This window comes from Ceratotherium simum, chromosome 20 (assembly GCF_057802395.1).
Source record: "Ceratotherium simum simum isolate JZ-2026a chromosome 20, ASM5780239v1, whole genome shotgun sequence".
Classification (NCBI taxonomy): Eukaryota; Metazoa; Chordata; class Mammalia; order Perissodactyla; family Rhinocerotidae; genus Ceratotherium; species Ceratotherium simum.
Genome location: NC_141919.1, coordinates 1,006,385 through 1,025,282, shown reverse-complemented (window position 1 = coordinate 1,025,282; position 18,898 = coordinate 1,006,385). Strand labels below are relative to the sequence as shown.

Genomic DNA, 18,898 nt, shown 5'->3' with positions numbered 1-18,898 from the left:
TTTTTCGAGTTATTGTACATTTCAGTTCCAGAATTTCTTTTTGGTTCCTTTTTATGTTTTCCACCTCTTAACGATATTTCCATTTTGTTTATACATTGTTCTCTTGACTTTGCCCACATTTTCTTTTATCTCTTTGAGTATCTTTAAGACAGCTGTTTTAATGTCTTTGTCTAGTAAGTCCATTTGGTCTTGCTCAGGGACAGTTTCTTTTTTTTTTTCATTTTTTATTTGTTTATTGCAGTAACATTGGTTTATAACATTGTAAAAATTTCAGGTGTACATCATTGTACTTCTATTTCTGCATAGATTATATCATGTTCACCACCAAAATACTAATTACAACCCATCACCACACACATGTACCCAATTATCCCTTTCACCCTCCTCCCTCCCCCATTCCCCTCTGGTAACCACCAATCCAATTTCTGTCCCTATGTGTTTGTTTATTGTTGTTATTATCTACTACTTAATGAAGGAAATCATACGGTATTTGACCTTCTCCCTCTGACTTATTTCACTTCGCATCATGCCCTCAATGTCCATCCATGTTGTCACAAATGGCTAGATTTCATCGTTTCTTATGGCTGAGTAGTATTCCATTGTGTATATATACCACAGCTTTTTTATCCATTCGTCCCTTGATGGGCACTTAGGTTGCTTCCAAGTCTTGGCTATCGTGAATAAGGCTGCAATGAACACAGGGGTGCATGTACCTTTGCAAATTGGTGTTTTCAAGTTCTTTGGATAAATACCCAACAGTGGAATAGCTGGATCATATGGTAGTTCTATCGTTGATTTTTTGAGGAATCTCCATACTGTTTTCCATAGTGGCTGCACCAGTTTGCACTCCCACCAGCAGTGTATGAGAGTTCTCAGGGACAGTTTCTATGGATTGCTTTTTTTCCTCTGAATGAGCTATACTTTCCTGTCTCTTTGTATGTCTTGTGATTTCTTGGTGAAAACCGGATATTTGAATCTTACAATGTGGTAACTCTGGAGATTATATTTTGGCTGTTCCCCAGGTTTTCTGTTTTTCTCTCTTTCAGTGTTGAATTTTTCCTAACAAAAATATTCCTTTGTCCTCTTTTTTTTTTTTTTTTAATTTTTTGTTTATTGCATTCTTTGTCCTCTTAATCAACTATCTAACAAGAGGAGAAAAGTTAAATAAATCCCTAGTACATTCACACAATGTATTATTACACATTCATTCAATAACTATTAAGTGCCAGGCGCTGTTCTACCTGCTGAAAACAGGAACTTGTTAGAATATAAACTCCACAAAGACAAGCTCTTGGAGTCTGCTCTGCTCACTGACATATCCTAGAACCTTCCAAACAGTAGGCACTGAATAGATATTTGATGAATAAATGAATGCATTTCAACGTGATAAGGCTTTGTAGAGTTAACTATGAATACAATTTAATTTACTAGACTTCATATGAAATTAGGGTTTTTAAAAGCATTCTATAAAGAATAAAGGTACCTATAAAGGTGCAGCTTTTTAATGTCAATCATACCTCAATGAAGTGGTTTTAAGAAAAAAGCAACTTACAGAAGAAAAACAAGGCATTCTTTTAAAAACAAAGGCAGCTTCATGTGCTCTGGCATATCATCTAAATGAGTATAGTACGTTTCTACACATATATACATACATGTCAATCATTCTTTAGCTAACCCTAGAAACATACCTTTACAATGTACTGCAATGGCACCCTCAGCATTTTCACAAATATCCAGAAATTCTTTGACAATGGCATCAGTAGGGGTGCTGCCATCCGCAAAGAAAAGATCATAGTGATCGAAACCAGCATTCGTAAAGCGTTTGGCGTCATACATCCTTTTATTCAGACGAACAATGGTAGTAACGTTGTGATTCTTAAAATATGGAATATAAGCCTCAGGAGAATGTTGGTGGTAACCTACATAAAGAAATTCACCAGATGTTGTGAAATGCAGAAAGAAAACAATGGATAACAATTTCACCTGTAATTCACCTGGAAACAGTATGAATACCAATTTGATTATAACTGTAAAAAATAAATTAAAAAAGTTAAAATCCAGGCAGAATGATGTACTAAAATGACCAAGTATAGACAGTCAAGCTTAGTTTAACTCTTTGGCCTCTTTCAAAAGAAAATACAGAATGGATACTTTTAATAACAAAACTATACTGGTCCCATATTTTTGCATACCACTTTCAAGTCTGGTTCTTGAATGAGGTCCACAGAAGGCAAGAAATCGGTCTGGTATTATCCAATTTAAATCTCCATTTTCTGCTTTCTGCAAAGGGAAGACCAGCACAATTCATTTTGAAACTTAATCTCCTCTCCACACCCCTTCTGAATACTGGTGTCTGAAGGACTTCAAATACACTTGCTTTGGCACAAAAACTGTTTATAAATGACCATGAGACAGAAAACTAAAATTTAGCCAGCTATGAGTATTCCCAGGGAATAGCTAGTTAACTTCTCCTAGTCCTAATCACTTTCTTTTAACAGAGCTTCTTTGCTAGGGTAGTTAGTCTTTGGAAACTAGAGCTGACTGCTGCTATCCGAAATATACCTAAGTACTTTGGTATTTTATCTGAGTAAATTCTCATATAGTTGCTGCTAATTAATAAGAAAGCAAACTTTTCCATTATAAGGAATCTGGAAACTTTCCTGTTTTTCCGCATGGCTAACTGGCTTCCAATATGTGCAATCTTGACTCCTCGAAAAAACGAGAAAAAACTATTTATTTAGGTTCCTGGCTTCTCAATATTTATTTTTTATTTGCAGAGAGACACTTTTCCATCATTTTGCACTTAATGAGAGGGTCAATGAAAAAGTTCACAAAACCCACCAGGGAATTCGAAATTATAAGTATACTGAGATCACAGGAAAAAACACGACTATAAACTGAAATTTAAAACACTTTACTTCCTGCTATTAAGTCCTTCGGATTGAGTTACCATAACAACTACCAGAAGATAAATATAGTTCAAATTTAACAATAGAAATGGATAGACAAAGACTTAATCAGGAAGTAGGATATACTTGATAGTGGACAAAGAGAGAATTAGTGATAAAAACAAGATTAATTAGCTTCACAATTGGGGTTTGTATATGTGTACCTAAGAACAAGTAAGAAATAAACTGAGAATTGCTTGAACATGTATCTACAGGCCACGTTGGTAACACATAACCAATTTACTTGACTTTAAATTATCAGCGAGGGGAACTGGTGAAATAATGTTCCATGGTAAAGATCTAAGCAGGAATCAGGACAAGTGTTGCCAGATGTTCCAATTTTGAAGTGAAGCCAGAAATCTGGAGTTTTTAATGAGAAACTCATGATTAGATTTCAATGAATCGCAGGCATTATAGTTGATAAGATGCATCCTGAAGTCAGAAAAGTTAAAACAGGAAAAAATGGGCATAATAGAACCAATGAAAGACACTAATCCAAAAATTTCTAAATACACTGCAGAGACCAAACAAAACCAGTCTGTGAGCTACTCATGGTCTGTAGCTACCTAAACAGTTCCCTGCATCTCAGTGCAGTTTCACTGAAAGTAAACCCATTTGTGGGTGACCCTGCTACTCCCCCCAGTGCCACAATTTCTGCATTAGTGAGAGGGAAGCTACTTAGCACCTAATCACTCCTTAGTCACACAAAAAGGCATCACTGTTCTACACTGAAGGAACACCAACTGTAGTTTCTAGTCGTTTTCACTGTTCTACACTGAAGGAACACCAACTGTAGTTTCTAGTCGTTTTGCTTACCCAAAAAGGGAAAGTAGATTTTAATTTAAATGTTTCATTTTATAAGGATAAGCACAAAAAAAATGTTGTTAATAATTAAGTTATATTCAGTAGTTTAACGTGGTGATTAAATATATGTTGTACTTTAGAAACGTATTGCTATTACAGAGAAGGAAAGATAGGGTTGGCCCTACTGAATCACACAACATGCTTTTACATCTTTGACACGTTACACTAATGATTGATTGTAACTGCTAACCCAACTCATCAATGAAATGGTTCAGTTATATCTACGAGTTTAAAATAAGTTACTTGAAGAAATTGATTGTGAAAGAACAGTTATCTGAGGATTCAAGATACTGCCGCATAAAGTGCTGTCTGTGGAATCACTACTCCATTCTTCTTGAGAATGTCTGCTCAAGATAACTTAATAGGATAAAAAGACTAGATTCCACAAGTATTCTTGGCCGAAAAAGACCTTTAGCATAGCATCTTACTCATTATCTTAACTGTTTGGAAGGTGGAATGGTGAAGCAAATTACTTACTCTTTAAAAAATATATATACCAGATTAAAAACTGTAGAGGACACCTGCGGTTTTGGCTGCCTGGACTCTCCTCCTTTTTTTTTATCTGTATGGTTTGATAGGGCTGATCCCAGCACTCCAGCTCCTGGGATGGCCAGAGTATTCTAAACGCACCCACCCCTAACACAGCCTGGTTCAGGGCCACATGACCTAATAAGCCAGGCCAACGAGAGGAATTCGTGGGTCTTCTGCTGGGGCTACAAAATCAAAGCTGCTGGTGGCCATCTTCATTACTACTGAGGAGGGAGGGCCTGGGAACAAAGCGAGTTTCAGCCCAATTTCTGCTAAGTGTTTGAGCACCTGAATCTGGTCACATGTGAAGTCACACCTGCTCCTGGATTTTTTATTTATGTAAGTCAATAAATTTTCCCTTTCTTATTTAAGCCATTTGTGTTTACTTCTTGTAATCTGCAACCAGAAGTGTCCTGACTTCATACAAACAAAAGGTTATAATAAAAACAGATATTTTCTAGAGGTAACTAAATGTATAATGACTATTCATCTCATCAGATCCTATGCTAAGGGTTTTACAAACATTATCTCATTAGCCACTATGTGAAAGTCGTCAATACTAAAAAAATTTAAACTTCATGTTAAAGAAAAATGCCCAGGAGCACACTTTGGGAGGATGCACTGAATGCAGAAATCACCACTAAGAACTGGGACTGCAGAAATGGGGGTAAGAGGATAAAGGCTTCACTTTTTTTTACTCTCTATATATCTAAATTGTTCAATTTTTTAAAAAGCAAGAGTATTACTTCTGCAAGTAAAACATGAATAAAAGTTAAAAGCAATATCCTTGAAAACTTACTTCATAATGTTCATATTCATCAAGGTTAAATGAGTTGAAATTAAGGAAGCCATAATGCATTGCCTAAAATCCAAAGGAAAGCTTTTAAGAACAAAGATGCAAATAAGGAAACAATTTCCAATCCAACTTCCTAATAATAAATATCAGAAGGCAGGCCAGAAAAGCATTATTATACTTAGATTACGTTCCATTGAATAGTTTTTAAAGGAGATGGGCTATGTCTTTTAAACGCTTTCTTTATCTGGAAAATTAGTTATCACAATACTTCTCTTAATACAATTTGATTTTTTCTTCTCCTTCGTCAATCATCCTATCCATGCAGAGCTAAATAATCAAGCCTTTAAAGTAATCCTACTAACTTACTAGGTCACTACTACTCAGGCTTCAAACATAAGGCACAACCAAGGGGTCCCTAAATCAATAACGAAGAGGAAAGAAGCCATAGGTTAGTTTATCCCAAACAAATCCCACACGCTTCATAAACACCTTCACTTTCAAATTCTTCTGAACAGTCTTGAATTAAGAGATTAACGTTCCCTATACTAAAGACAGCCCAGAGATCAACACTAAAATTGAAAATTTTGAGGAAAAAAAATTCTTCTTTCAATAAGAAAAAAATACATAAAATTTCTGTTCTATTCTGTAGCCTCACCCTGAGTCGCAGTGGGCAGAGCACGCTAAGTGAAAGAGTATCTATTCTCTGAGAAAAGGGCAAGCTGGAGGCCGCTAAGAAGTGTTCCCCCTGCTCACTGGTCACTGAGCCAGAGTGTATGTAAGCAAGAATTCTTGATCAACAAGGTATTCTTAGTTCAAAACGGGTGACTCTGTAAATCCAGTTTTCAAAATTTAAACTCTGAAATACGAATGAAAAATAAGAAGGCTACAGTACCAAACAAAAAGCCCTCACTTTATAAAATACAGTTAAGTTCTAATTCCAAGACCAAGTCTACAATGAATTTTATTTCTTTGAATTCAAAATACTCAATATGTGTCTTGATATTTGGACTAGAGATGTTCCTAACAGAATGATACAACAAAACGTAGTTTACAGGCAATTTCTATTCTCCTTTGCATTTCACAAGATCCCATTACAAGTCTCACTAAAATTAAAACAATTATTTATAAATGTTTCATATATATAATAATATTCAAAGTCAGTCACAAATAAAAAATGTTTAAATTGCAAATCAGAAGCTATCGACTCAAATAAAATTAAATATAGCATGGAAAAAGCCATCTTTGACCTACAGTTTCAGCTAATTAGACTGTGGATATAGTATCTGATAAAAAACTAAGCCAAGAAATAACTAGGGAAACTGCTATAGAATGTTATAGTACATCCTTTCCAAGGCCCTCAAAGTTTTTCTTCTTTTTTAAAGGCGGTGGGGGCTGGCCCTGTGGCTTAGCGGTTAAGTGCACGCGCTCCGCTACTGGCGGCCCGGGGTTCGGATCTCGGGCGCGCGCCGATGCACCGCTTGTCAGGCCATGCTGAGGCCGCGTCCCACATACAACAACTAGAAGGATGTGCAACTATGACATACAGCTATCTACTGGGGCTTTGGAGAGAAAAAGGGGGGAAAAAAAAAAAGGAGGAAGATTGGCAATAGATGTTAGCTCAGGGCTAGTCTTCCTCAGCAGAAAAAAAAAAAAAAAAAGGAGGATTGGCATGGATGTTAGCTCAGGGCTGATCTTCCTCACACACACACACAAAAATAAATAAAATAAATAAAGGCGGTGGGAGTAGAGAGAAAGGAGCCCCAGGATCAGGATAAGTATGCTGCCTACACTGGCCGTTCCCTGGGGTCCATCTGGAAGGGACTGTAATTGCAACTGGAAGGGGTCATTTACACGGCTGTCTGCCTCCTGATGGCCTCCTCTGCCCATCACCCACCTAAACTGAGGCCTGCTGGGCTGCCCGAGCCTGTGGCCATCACCTCAAGTGGCTCCACACAACACAGAGTCACTGGACTCAACTCCAAAACATTAAATTCCATACATCGTTGCCTGATACATGAAAAAAGGGTATACTAATTAATCTCCGAATTTGTATACTAATTAGTCCTCTCATTTTAATCCATAAAACTTCTGTCAAAATTCTCAGAAAGCCGCTATGTTTATTATACAAGAAAGTAAACCCGGGTTCCTTTTGCCTCTGAAAATACAAGTCACATAAAACTTGAGATGTTGTTGAAAGCTTATTTGACCCATGGGCTACTCATTTACAGTTCTAGTTTCTTGTGCTACCTTGACATTCAAGACATAAACGTGAAGGACTGAATGTTATAGCAGGGTCTGCTGCACCACCTAACGCCAGGGGACCCTGTTCAGCTAGGACGTGGCATGAAGGGTGTCTCCTGGAGTCAAAGACTGCAAGCAGCCCTGGTTATAAAACACAGGAGGTATTTTAAAACAGCTTTGACAAAGCAGTAGTGACCTATTTCGTTTTACATAAAACCTAGTAACAAACTAATGGGCTATCCAAATTCTTACGCTGCACTAGAAATTGAATGCTTGAAGATACAAAAACGAAGTGTTGGACAGTTACTGTTATAGAAATGTCCGCTGTAAATAGGATTAAGGGGAATCAGACCCATAAAATACATAAATCAAAGAGAACTTGGAAACCAGTAATCTATTTACTTTTTGTTTTTCTTTGAAATCACAACACACTCAAAACCAATTCTGGATTTAGAACCTAATTATGTAACTGTCTCTTACTGTCCCCTGTTGTTCAAGTGGCTTTTCCCCCAACCCCTACAGAGAAGCACTCCGATTCAGAATAAACTGTTTTCTGGTTTGGTGTCATTCTAATGTTAAAGAGGAAATGGGACACCTCTGACATCATACACATCTTGGAAGATCTTTGGGGAAAAGGCCTCATCTTCCTTGGACTGTACTTTAGTTCCCCAACATAACACTGGGCGCACCCCACGAGTCACTTACCTTCTTTACTGCATAAAAACAGTCGAGAAGCGTAATGTAGAAACTGCAACTCCCATAGGCAGCATCTCTGAAATTCCAAAAGTAGTGAAATACACAGCTTGGTTAATTTAATTTTCTGCAGTAGACTTACCTCAAGACAAAACTGACTAGAATTTAAAATCAAACATGGACTCAGGACCAGACTCAAAAAAAAAAATTCTTGCATTTTGGTTTTTAAAAAAGGATAAGTCAGCATTATAAATGTCACTGCAGTTTCTACCTCCTCCAGCAGATCCTGTTTTATAGACAGGGATCAATAATGACCACTTCCTAAATTTCAAATGATCTCTCTAGATCATTTTTGCCTTTGATTGCTGAGCCTCAAAAGTTCCTTCTTGAGTTCAACTAATCAATAATATGTACCCCTCCCCCACAAAGGGCAAGGCATTTGAATTTTTTCTTCAAACTGGAAAATACTATATCAAACTGTTAACAGGGAAGACTGTTTTTTGATTCTGTATATACGTGTGTGTGTGTGTGTATAAGTGTGTGTGTGTGTGTGTATAAGTATGTAGTATTATCTCCATGCAAGTAGGAAAAAAATATTGGGAAATCAAGGTAATATCTGAAATACTAGGTGCAAGCTAAAAGGCATTTTGCTCCTTTCATTATGCTTGCACAATTTTTAACAATTTAATGGGATAATTTCCTTCTGATTCTTGAAGGACAATAGTGCCAATAAAAACCACAGGAACCAAGGAGTCAACTGCCTTCAGTGGAGTCACTCTACTCTTGAGGAAGTGCTTCAAACAGTTTACAGACAACTCTGCCCAACACTGCATCAACATCTATCAGTAATCTTACCACAAATCTCTTAGTATAGTTAAGATTTTGTCCAGAAATATAAGGCACTCCTCCACTCCCACCCACTTCTCCTTTTTGGCTACCTTGAGCCAAAGTGAAAAACTTTTGGAATTAGGCAAGATAAAAATTAATTTAACTGTGATCATTCTAGGCACGCCAAACACGTGTGCCTATCTGCATGGCACTTAGCTGGTCCTCAGTGGACCAGGTCGCTCCTGGAGCCATTGTTAATTGCCCGCCTTGGCTGGGTTTTCACACTAATATTACTTACCTGAAAAATTAAACTGCACATTTTAAAATTTTAATTCTTGCACGAAGCTTAAGATTTTAGATTATTATAGCACCATTAAACTAACAACGAGGAAAAGGGCATCCTTTTTAGCTAAAACTGTTTTAGACGTTACTGTCTGAATTGGTTAGAATTACTGAGGTATGTTTTATGTTGGCCTTCATGAGGACTGGACATAAGGTCTTTTTTTTTTTCCTATAATCCCCATTTTAATTTATTTATTGCAGTAACATTGGTTTGTAACATTGTATAAATTTCAGGCATACATCCTTATACTTCTATTTCTGCACTGATTACATCATGTTCACCACCCAAATAGTAATTACAATCCATCACCACACACATGTGCCTAATCATCTCTTTTGCCCTCCTCCTTCCCCTCCTCCCCTCTGGTAACCACCAATCCAATCTCTGTCTCTATATGTTTGTTTGTTGTTGTTTTTATCTTCCACTTATGAGTGAGATCATACGGTATTTGACCTTCTCCCTCTGACTTATTTCGCTTAGCATAATACCCTCAATGGACATAAGGTCTTAAAACAAGCCAGTTTTGTTCTGTAAGCTTCTGAATTTAAAACTTGCTCTTCCAAAAGCTAGAAAAGGTCTCTCTCTATCCAACCTAGAAAATGATTTTACTAAGAGCTTACTGGCAATATTCAGGAAGAAGAAAACCAAAATGACCTGTAGCAGTAGTTCTCAGAGTGTGGTCCCTGGGCAAGCAGTATTAGTATCACCTGAACTCATTAGAAATGTCAGTTCTCAGGCTCCACCCCAGACCTACTGAGTCAGAAGTTCTAGGGGTGGTGCCAGGTAATCTTTTTTCTAATAGGTCCTCCAAGTGATCGTGATATATGTTAAACTCAAGTTTAAGAACCACTGACCTATAGAATCAACTTAAATACTTGTTTTTCATGGAATAAGGAATGTTTTTAGATAGAGAAGCTAAGGTAGGAAAATTAAGTAGTTTAGGCTAAACCAAAATCAAAATTACCAGTGGAAATAGCGTGAACTCTCAAACTGCATCCCAATGTTTTTAACCATGTCTCCTCAGCTGGCTACTTTTATCATCTTCTTAACCTACTGATAATTCTTTTCCAATCAAGTTCAAGGCATGTTGATGCCATCTTTGGGACAAATTGATGCATTTATTCAATGCACATTTTTTGAGAATCTACTGTGGGTGAAGCCCAGCTCTAGAAAATGATGATTCAACAAGATTTGATCTGGGCGCAGCTAAAGTTCTGCCTCATACACTGCACTATCGAATAGAAGGAGAATCGTTCTTTATTCACTCAACGTTTATTTCATTAACACCTCCAACTTTAAACACACCCAACACCTACTTCTCCCCACCCAAGCAACCAGGTTTCTTTAAAACGGCAGAAGAGCACCTACAAATCTGGATGTTAAGCCTTTGTGTGTGTGTGTTGAGGCGGGGAAACCTTGTCACTAAGATCATTTAACAAACTTGGAAAAGCAGATGAGAATCAATGAAGGAGTGTTGTTTAGAAAGTGCAAAACAAGGTCAAATACTAGTTCAAAAAATAACAGCTTTCACAGCAGCTTGTATTTTTAATAGTCAAAAACAGCAAATAACCCAAGTACCCATCAAAAGGACAACGGGCAAATAAAATGTGGTATATTCACAAAATGGAATGCTACATAAGCAATAAAAATAGGATGAACTACTGATAACTACCCCCACATGGATAAATCTTACAGACAGTACGTATTTAAAAAGCTGGATCCCAGCTCTCCAAAAATCATGCTGTATGATTCCATGTACATGAAGTTCAGAGGTAAGAGAAACTAATTGGCGGTGGTGGAAGTCATAGCAGTGGTTACTAACTGAAAACGGGCTGAAGGGAATCTTCAGGGGTGTTGGCAATGTTCTCTATCTTGAACTGGATGGTAGTTAACATATACACATGTTAAAGTTTACTGTGGTATATAACACATAAGATTAGTGGGTTTTTTAATTGTATGTAAGTTATACATCAATTGAAAAAAGAAAAAAATTTTTGAATGTTCAACAAATGTTAGCTAAGAACCAGGCACTATTCCAAGTGTTTTCTATGCAGGATGTTACTTAATTCTCACAATCCCATTAGGGAGAGACTATTATTGTTCCCACTTACAGACTAGGAGACCAAGACTCACATTTATAAAGAACCATGGAGATACTAGTGGCAGAGCTGAGAGTCAAACTCCCATCTGCCTGACATCAACAGCCAAGCTATTAACAGCTATGCAATACTATCTTTCGAGAAAAGAGAGAGCAGAGAGGAAAAATCAACTAAGAAGCAAAGGAGTATTATAGGTTATACCAAAGAATAGAAGTATATGTTCCTCATAACAATGATCCTAAGGTATCAAGAAAATGTTGAACTATATTTTATATGATTTTTTCATTTAGACAGGCAGAGAAATATCTAACATACTTCATTAAGAAATCATATACATATGTATATATACATATTTAAACTTAGTGGTTGAAGAATTATATCTAAGTTGAATTAAATCTAATTAAATATTGCTATGGGGCATAAAAGAGGTTATTAACTGCAAATGTATGCTACTCTTGCACAATCCCTTGTTAACAATACTTTGTTAGCAGTTGTATTTATTCTATGCACTTGAAGTAGCAAAGATAAAACACTACAATGTAATTTCTTTCAAAACATTACCAGGCTTTATTAATTCTGATTGCCCTACTTTCTAATTAGTAAGTTCTACAGAAAATGTAAATGTGGTATACATTTCTATAGTAAAATGTGGTGAAGCACCAGATCTTTAAATCTGTCATAGGCTGATACTTTTATAAAATACAATAATATTGTACCATTACATACCCAAAGTAATGCAATAATCTTATATTTGTAAATAAAGATGAATTACTAGAAAATGGAAGGAAAAAAACATAAAACACAAGCTCAAATTCTTCTATTATTTGATTCCACAGACATAAAAATACTCTTTTAAATTACTATAAAAGTTTCTAAAATCTTACTCTCCACTCCTGGACTTAGAGCAGCTCGAGTTCACAGGCCACACGTGGAGAAACAGTGCTTTAGGTAAACCAAGTAGCTGGCAACTACGACTGAAGAGATTCAAATTTCAAAAACCTGAACTGCTTCTAGCCAAGTCCTGCTTTTTAAAGAATTACTGACTTTTGCTCCTGGGACCAGAGTAACTAACTTCACTTCTCAGTGCCAAATTAACACAAAACTTCTTTTACATCAACAGTGTTCCATGCATCCTTACTTGGATTATGTGAAATGAGTGAGTTTATTCCTATTTTAGGACCTTGTGTTATAAACTTTAAGAACGGCACTATTATAAAGGATTACCAATATAAAGAAGAGTTCTGTGGAACAAAATTATCACTGCATATTAATATGCCTGTAACTCAGGGACCACAAAACAAGCATTTCTCCTAAAGTATACGGTTGCTATTATATTACAGGTTGAGAAAGAAAATGGAGAACACTACAGTTTAGAAAATAACCTTCATCCCTTCCTACCCACCTTAAATAAACAGAATACTTAAGATGATCCACGAGCTTAGAAGAAAGGGGGTGATACTGGGTTCAAAGCAACTGGGTTCAAAGCAATTGTTCTAATTTGCTAACTCCCTAAACATACAGTCTTTATGACTGAACACTGCAGACTATCCTAACAAATCTCTATTTCACGGAGTAAGTCCATGGATGATCTGACGCAGTTTTTTAAGAAAGAGATTCTGCCTAAGATTAGGGAGACCCATCCCGAGCTTGTCCACAATGAAGTCAGATTCACAACTTTCAAAATCAGGCATTCAAGGTATATGCAAAAATCCTAAAACTATTACCTAATTTGTGAGTGGAAGAATAATGCAATATGTGAAATCACGAATATAGCATGCAATGAGTAAAATTATTTCACACATTTATTACACATTAAGCACTATACAAGTATGTATATAGCTAAGTCGAGCATTTTGATAAACAAGTAGAGAAACTTTTAGAACTTAATATGATTTAAAGAAAAAAACCCCACAAGTTTTTTCAAAATATCTTCAACACAATCACCTGGTAAAATGAGGATGAGATGTTATCCATTTAGGAAAGACGTTACTTATCTACCACCTCTACAACACAGCCGTTTGGTTTTTCAAGGAGTGGTGCTACATTAGCAACCTCATCGACTCTCTCTCTGCTGGCAGTGTCCCTAGGAAAAAGGGGTTCATTTTTGCCCCAGAAAGCAACTCCTGATTATTGGGAAAACTTATTTCTTAACTCCTCAGGGGTAGTTTTGAGTCCCAGAACTCCAGGATTCTCATCTGATGACACAGCACTGGTTCTCAGGCAGGAGCAATTGCCTACCACCACCACCATCACCATCGGGGACATCTGGTAATGTCTGGAGACATTTTTGGTTTTCACAATTAATTTTGTGGGGCTGGAGGTGTTATTGGCATCTAGTGGGCAGAGCCAGGGATGCTGCTAAACATCCTACAGTACACAGCACTCTACAACAAGATTGAGTAACCTAGATCTATGATCTTACTTGAACCCACCCTAAAATGACTATTTACCAGCTCTTCTTTTTTCAGAAACAACTACATCAAGATATTTCCAGCAAGGGCCTGATTAAATGAATCTACCATATCATTCTTATATTTACCTGAAAGGAATATAAGATGTATCTCCAAACATTAATATTCTATATGCTTCTTCTGGAGTTCTCCCCAAATATATAACCTACATTTGAAAAGAGAAGAAAAAGGCAATTTACTCCTAAATGAAGATACAGTGCTGTCATTGCTAAGTTTTATACAATTTCTAGCCAATCAACTGAGCCTGGTTCTCCAGCCTTCCCAAGGATGCTACGAGTCACCAGTATCCTATCACTGAATTCCTTTTTGTTTATCGGCCGTAGCTGGTTTCTGCTGCTTGCAATAGAAGTGCTGATTAACAACTTTTCACAACAACGGTTTTGTGGTAAGAAGTATAGCATTTTAAAGACAGATTGTCTAAACCAGGTTGTTAGACGGAGCACATGCTTTAACCTCATCTCCTTCCTGAAAATCCACTGAAATGACAGTAAAGAAGGGTGTGGGGGATGGGGTTGGGGGATGCATTGGGATGAGGTGGAGAGGGACATAAAAGCAGAACAAAGATTTTGATTAACTCTATCCGTTTAGATTTAACTACTTATAATACTGTACAGGTTTCCCATAAAACTGCATTTATTTCCTATCCTCATTTGCTTCTTTTATCTTCAGAACTATGTTGTGCTTCAATTTTCATCTGGCAGAATACTTCAAATAGATTCTTCAGCATTTCAGGTCCATAGCTGGTATTCCTTGCATTTCCAAAAGTCTGTTTTCTGCCCTGACATCTATTGTCTATTACAGGATTTTTCATCTGCAGTCCTTTGCTCTCAATGGTTTAGAGATGTTGTTCCACTGTCGTCTCATTTCTACTGTTGCAGAAGAGTTCTGCTAGTCTCCTTCTCACAAGTAACTTGGTTGCTCTAGAAACTTGGAGTGTGAGAATTTCACTGGCATCCCTCTAAATAAGTAATCTTAATCCCCAGGGACTTTCTGACCTCATTCTATCTGAAGACACAAGTCTTCTTCCAACTCAGAACCTTTCTGCAGGGCAGGGCATTTTCAACTCATACATGCAGGGATCGGAGGGAGGCTATAAGCATCAGATTTGGCAAATATATTATTACCCAAATTAGATTCAATTCTAAAGCTTACTTTAGGATAATACACTTTAAATTTTGACTAGTAAAAAGAAATCACTAAAAAAGAGTTAGTTACAAACTTTTTGTCTCCATTACTTAATATTATATATATGAGTCGTTTCCCCAACCAAATTGTGAGCATTCTGAAGTGAGGTAACTCCTGGTTCACACATTATATATGGACTCTGATTCAACGTTAATTCACTGACTCTAAGTCTTACACCAGCCCTGGTGGTCTAGTGGTTAAGATTTAGCATTCCTACCGCCACAACCCAAGTTCGTTTCCCAGTCAGGGAACCACATCACCCGTCTGTCAGTTGTCACACTGTGGCGGCTGCGTGTTGCTGTGATGCTGAAAGCTCTGCCCTCAGTATTTCAAATACCAGCGAGGTCACCCATGGTGGACAGGCTTCAGTGGAGCTTACAGACTAAGACAGACTGGGAAGAAGGCTCTAGCCACCCACTTCTGGAAAAACTGGCCATGAAAACTCTACGAATAGCAGCGGAGCATTGTCCGATACAGGGAAGGTGAGAGGATGGCGCAAAGACCGAACAGGGTTCCACTCTGCTGTACACAGGGTTGCTAGTAGTCAGATTCAATTCGACAGCACTAACAACAAAAATCCACTTATAATAGTTAGGAAAATTTTAAATAATTGATTAAAAATTGGTATAAATATTAAAATATCGTTGAATTAAGAGAAATTATAAAAATGAAAGATCCAGCAAGGATCTCTGAAACTTAGAGAAGGGCATATCCTAAAACTAGTCATAATAGATGACTCAGCTTCCAGAGGGCATTTTACCAATTTTCTGTTTCAAGACTCATAAATGGAAAGTTATGAAAATTTTTCCCAATGTCTAGCCTGTTTCTCAATATGATTTCACCCCATTTACTCTAGAAAGAATACAAAACTGTAATTAACTACATAGAATCTTCTAACATTTATTTATCTACACCAGCATATGAACCCACAAAAGGTAAAATAAAGAGCAATCAATTCCAAGATTAAAGGAATGCTTTGTTACCTAGGATCAAATTTTCAAGTACAATATTACTGACTCACAGAAGACTGTAATTTGTCATGAATTAACCAAAAAAGATCATCCATAGTCTCACTCAACATATATTTGTCTGTACATTACTTACTCTACACTCACATCCATTAAGCATTAACCTATCAATTGACTTTCTATTTTATTACTATTTATTTGGAAAAACAGCATAATAATTCTTTTATGAGAAATTTGAAAATTTTTAAAATCCAGCCCTTTTTCCCCCAAACTTCTTCATTCTCTTCCAGTCTCCAACATGCTTTCTCTTCTCAGACTTACTAGATAACATCAGTCAAGTCTTTTCTTTTCTCCATTCTATTTTAGCTCCTCCTTCCCCCAAAAATATCCCTAAAACCAAAAAAACAAAATCAAATCAAAAAACCCCTTGAGGCCAATGACAATGAAAACAGAGTTTGAGTCATTTGCGTATATTTTGTATGTATGTATGTGTATATGTACATAATTTAAATTAATTAATTAAATGAAACCCAGAGACCGCTTTCAGAGTCTCCCTAAATTTTTCATAAGACTTTCTCTTAAATTACATAAATTTTCCTTAAGCACCAGATTAAAGATTATTCCTCCTACTCAAGATCACAGTTCTCTGATTTCTTTAATTACTAAAATTGCAATAGTATTATTGCCTTCTAACTTGCAAGACAAAAATAGTCTCTAACACATGAAATAATTGCGGGTTAGCCTTGGAACAGGAGTTCAATTCAAAGAACACAAGAAGAATGTAACATTTTTTCCTATGGAGGAACAAAACCTAAATTCCTAGTGATGAAATTTTAAAAAATGTAATTTTTAAATTCAGTTGGGCAATAGATACTATTAGGTACAATGAGATAAGTTGAAGGAAATTTACAGATTCAGAATAAGTCTATTTACATAATGCTATGGTCTGAATGTTTATGTCCTACCCAAAACTCATGTTGAAATACTAAACCACAAATGGTGATCGCCTTAGTAGATGGGGTCTCTGGGAGGTGATTAGCCATAAGGGTGGAGCCCTCATGAATGGTATTAGTGTCATATAAAAGAGGCTCGAGAGAGATCCCTAGCCCCTTCCACCCAGTGAGAGCCCTTATCAGACTGTGCCGTCACCCTGATCTAGGACTCCCAGCCTCCAGAACTGTGAGAAATAAATTTCCCTTGTGTATAAGCCTCCCAGTCTCTGGTATTTTGTTATAGCAGCCCAAAAGCACTAAGACACATAACTATCAAAGAGATATTTGCTAACAATCTATAATTTTCAATTTTACATCCACTCATCTTCCCCAGTCAAAAGGCCTTCCCAAATGAAATTATTCTAAATTTGTTACTTAAGAAGAATCCTGTAAATGGCTCCTAACACAAATTCTAAATTAGTAAACTCTAAATCAATGCAATTTTATGATCCATCACTATATTCCTGACAATTTGGAAGCTAGGTGCTTCTCAAATTCTTTCATGAGAAGCTATGTATATAGAATGGCCACTCTAATTCCACACTGCTGTCCAAAACACGGAAACAACAAAGGATGAACAAGAGAGAAATTAAACAGCTGTGGTAGCCTGCTTCCAAGACAGCCCCAATAATGCTCATCTCCTGGTACTTCCACCCTCATGTGGTCCCCTCCCATGATGAATAGGGCACCCCTGTGTAACAATAGGATATTGCAGTAATGGCAATGTGTGACTTCTGAGGCTAGCTCATAAAAGATGTGTGGCTTCCGCCTTGCTTTCTCTTGACTCCTCGCTCTAGGTAAATCAAGCTGTCATTTTGTGAGGGCACTCGGGTGGCCCATGTGTCAAGGAACTGAGGCCTCTTGCCAACTACCAGAACTAATTCGCCAGGCATATGAATGGGCCATCTTAGCGGCAGTCCCTTCAGCCCCAGTAAAAGCCTTCAGATGACTGCAGCCCAGACGGATCCAGAAGCAGACCACCCAGTTGGCCACTCCCGATACCTTCCCCACAGAAACTGTTTGAGAGAACGTCAATTGTTGTTTTAAGTCACTAAGCGTTGGGGTAATTTGTAAGGCAGCAATAGACAATACAGTAGCACAATAAACAGTGAGTAAGGAAATGATCACTTCAGAAGTTTGTCAAAAGTGAATAAATAAAAAACCACGTGACAAGTGCAGAGATGTAAAGGAAGGAAGCCCCATGGCTTAGGAAATATTAGTAAAGAGAGCTTGTCATCATCTGTCTCTAGGGTAAGTAATCTCTCTGAAGGAGCAAACAGCAAATCTCACAGGAAGAATGAAATTCTGGGGTTGAAAATACTTGAGAAGTCAGTAGTGCTTTTCAATGTCACAGTATAAGGTTCTTTGCTGAACAATACAGTAGCCATTTCTAGGACTTCCACTACCCCTTTTTTTTAAATTACCATCTGCCTGCCCCAGCCCCTATGAAAACTTTGACCTTGGATTGCCGATCTATGTTTCAAAACCTAGGAGAGGCTCAATTAGTAATGGATGAATTAGTGGACTGAAACAAAAAGATAACAACTTGATCATTTATGGCTTTAATCCTGACAATCCAGGTCTCAAATAATAAAACCCACTTATTTAGACACATGCTTCTTATTTCTATTCTTATACAGAACATTGTGAAGCTTAATCTGTGTACTCAGGGAGCCTTTGGTACAGTTTAAAAAACCAAAACATTACACAAATCATCATATCTGAGAGTTAAGAATAACGGTATTTCAATTCCACAACAAATGTGGCAGCCTGATAAACAAGTAAACTATTTTCAAATATTCTTCATGCAGAAATGTCACAACGTTTCCAGTATTTAACTATTTTCACATCAGCCAGATGACACAGTCTTTCTTATGCCAAGAAGTTGATTGATCTTTTTTAAAAAAATCACTCCCTCCAGACCAACACTGAATGTTCATGA

At 37.0% G+C, this 18,898-nt stretch overlaps 1 protein-coding gene across 8 annotated transcripts in view; it reads right to left on the bottom strand.

Moving 5' to 3' along the window:
• Nucleotides 1-18,898, bottom strand: part of CDC14B (cell division cycle 14B) — a 103,271-nt gene that overhangs the window by 24,066 nt on the left and 60,307 nt on the right. For 7 of the 8 annotated variants that reach the window (XM_087444270.1, XM_087444266.1, XM_087444269.1 and 4 more), the window contains exons 5-9: nt 13,880-13,956; nt 8,083-8,149; nt 5,140-5,202; nt 2,193-2,280; nt 1,689-1,919 (exon numbers count right to left, since the gene is read on the bottom strand). In XM_087444270.1, the coding sequence (XP_087300396.1) occupies nt 1,689-1,919; nt 2,193-2,280; nt 5,140-5,202; nt 8,083-8,149; nt 13,880-13,956 (526 nt within the window). The remainder of the gene's footprint in view (nt 1-1,688; nt 1,920-2,192; nt 2,281-5,139; nt 5,203-8,082; nt 8,150-13,879; nt 13,957-18,898) is intronic. The other variant, XM_087444268.1, reaches the window with a different exon arrangement.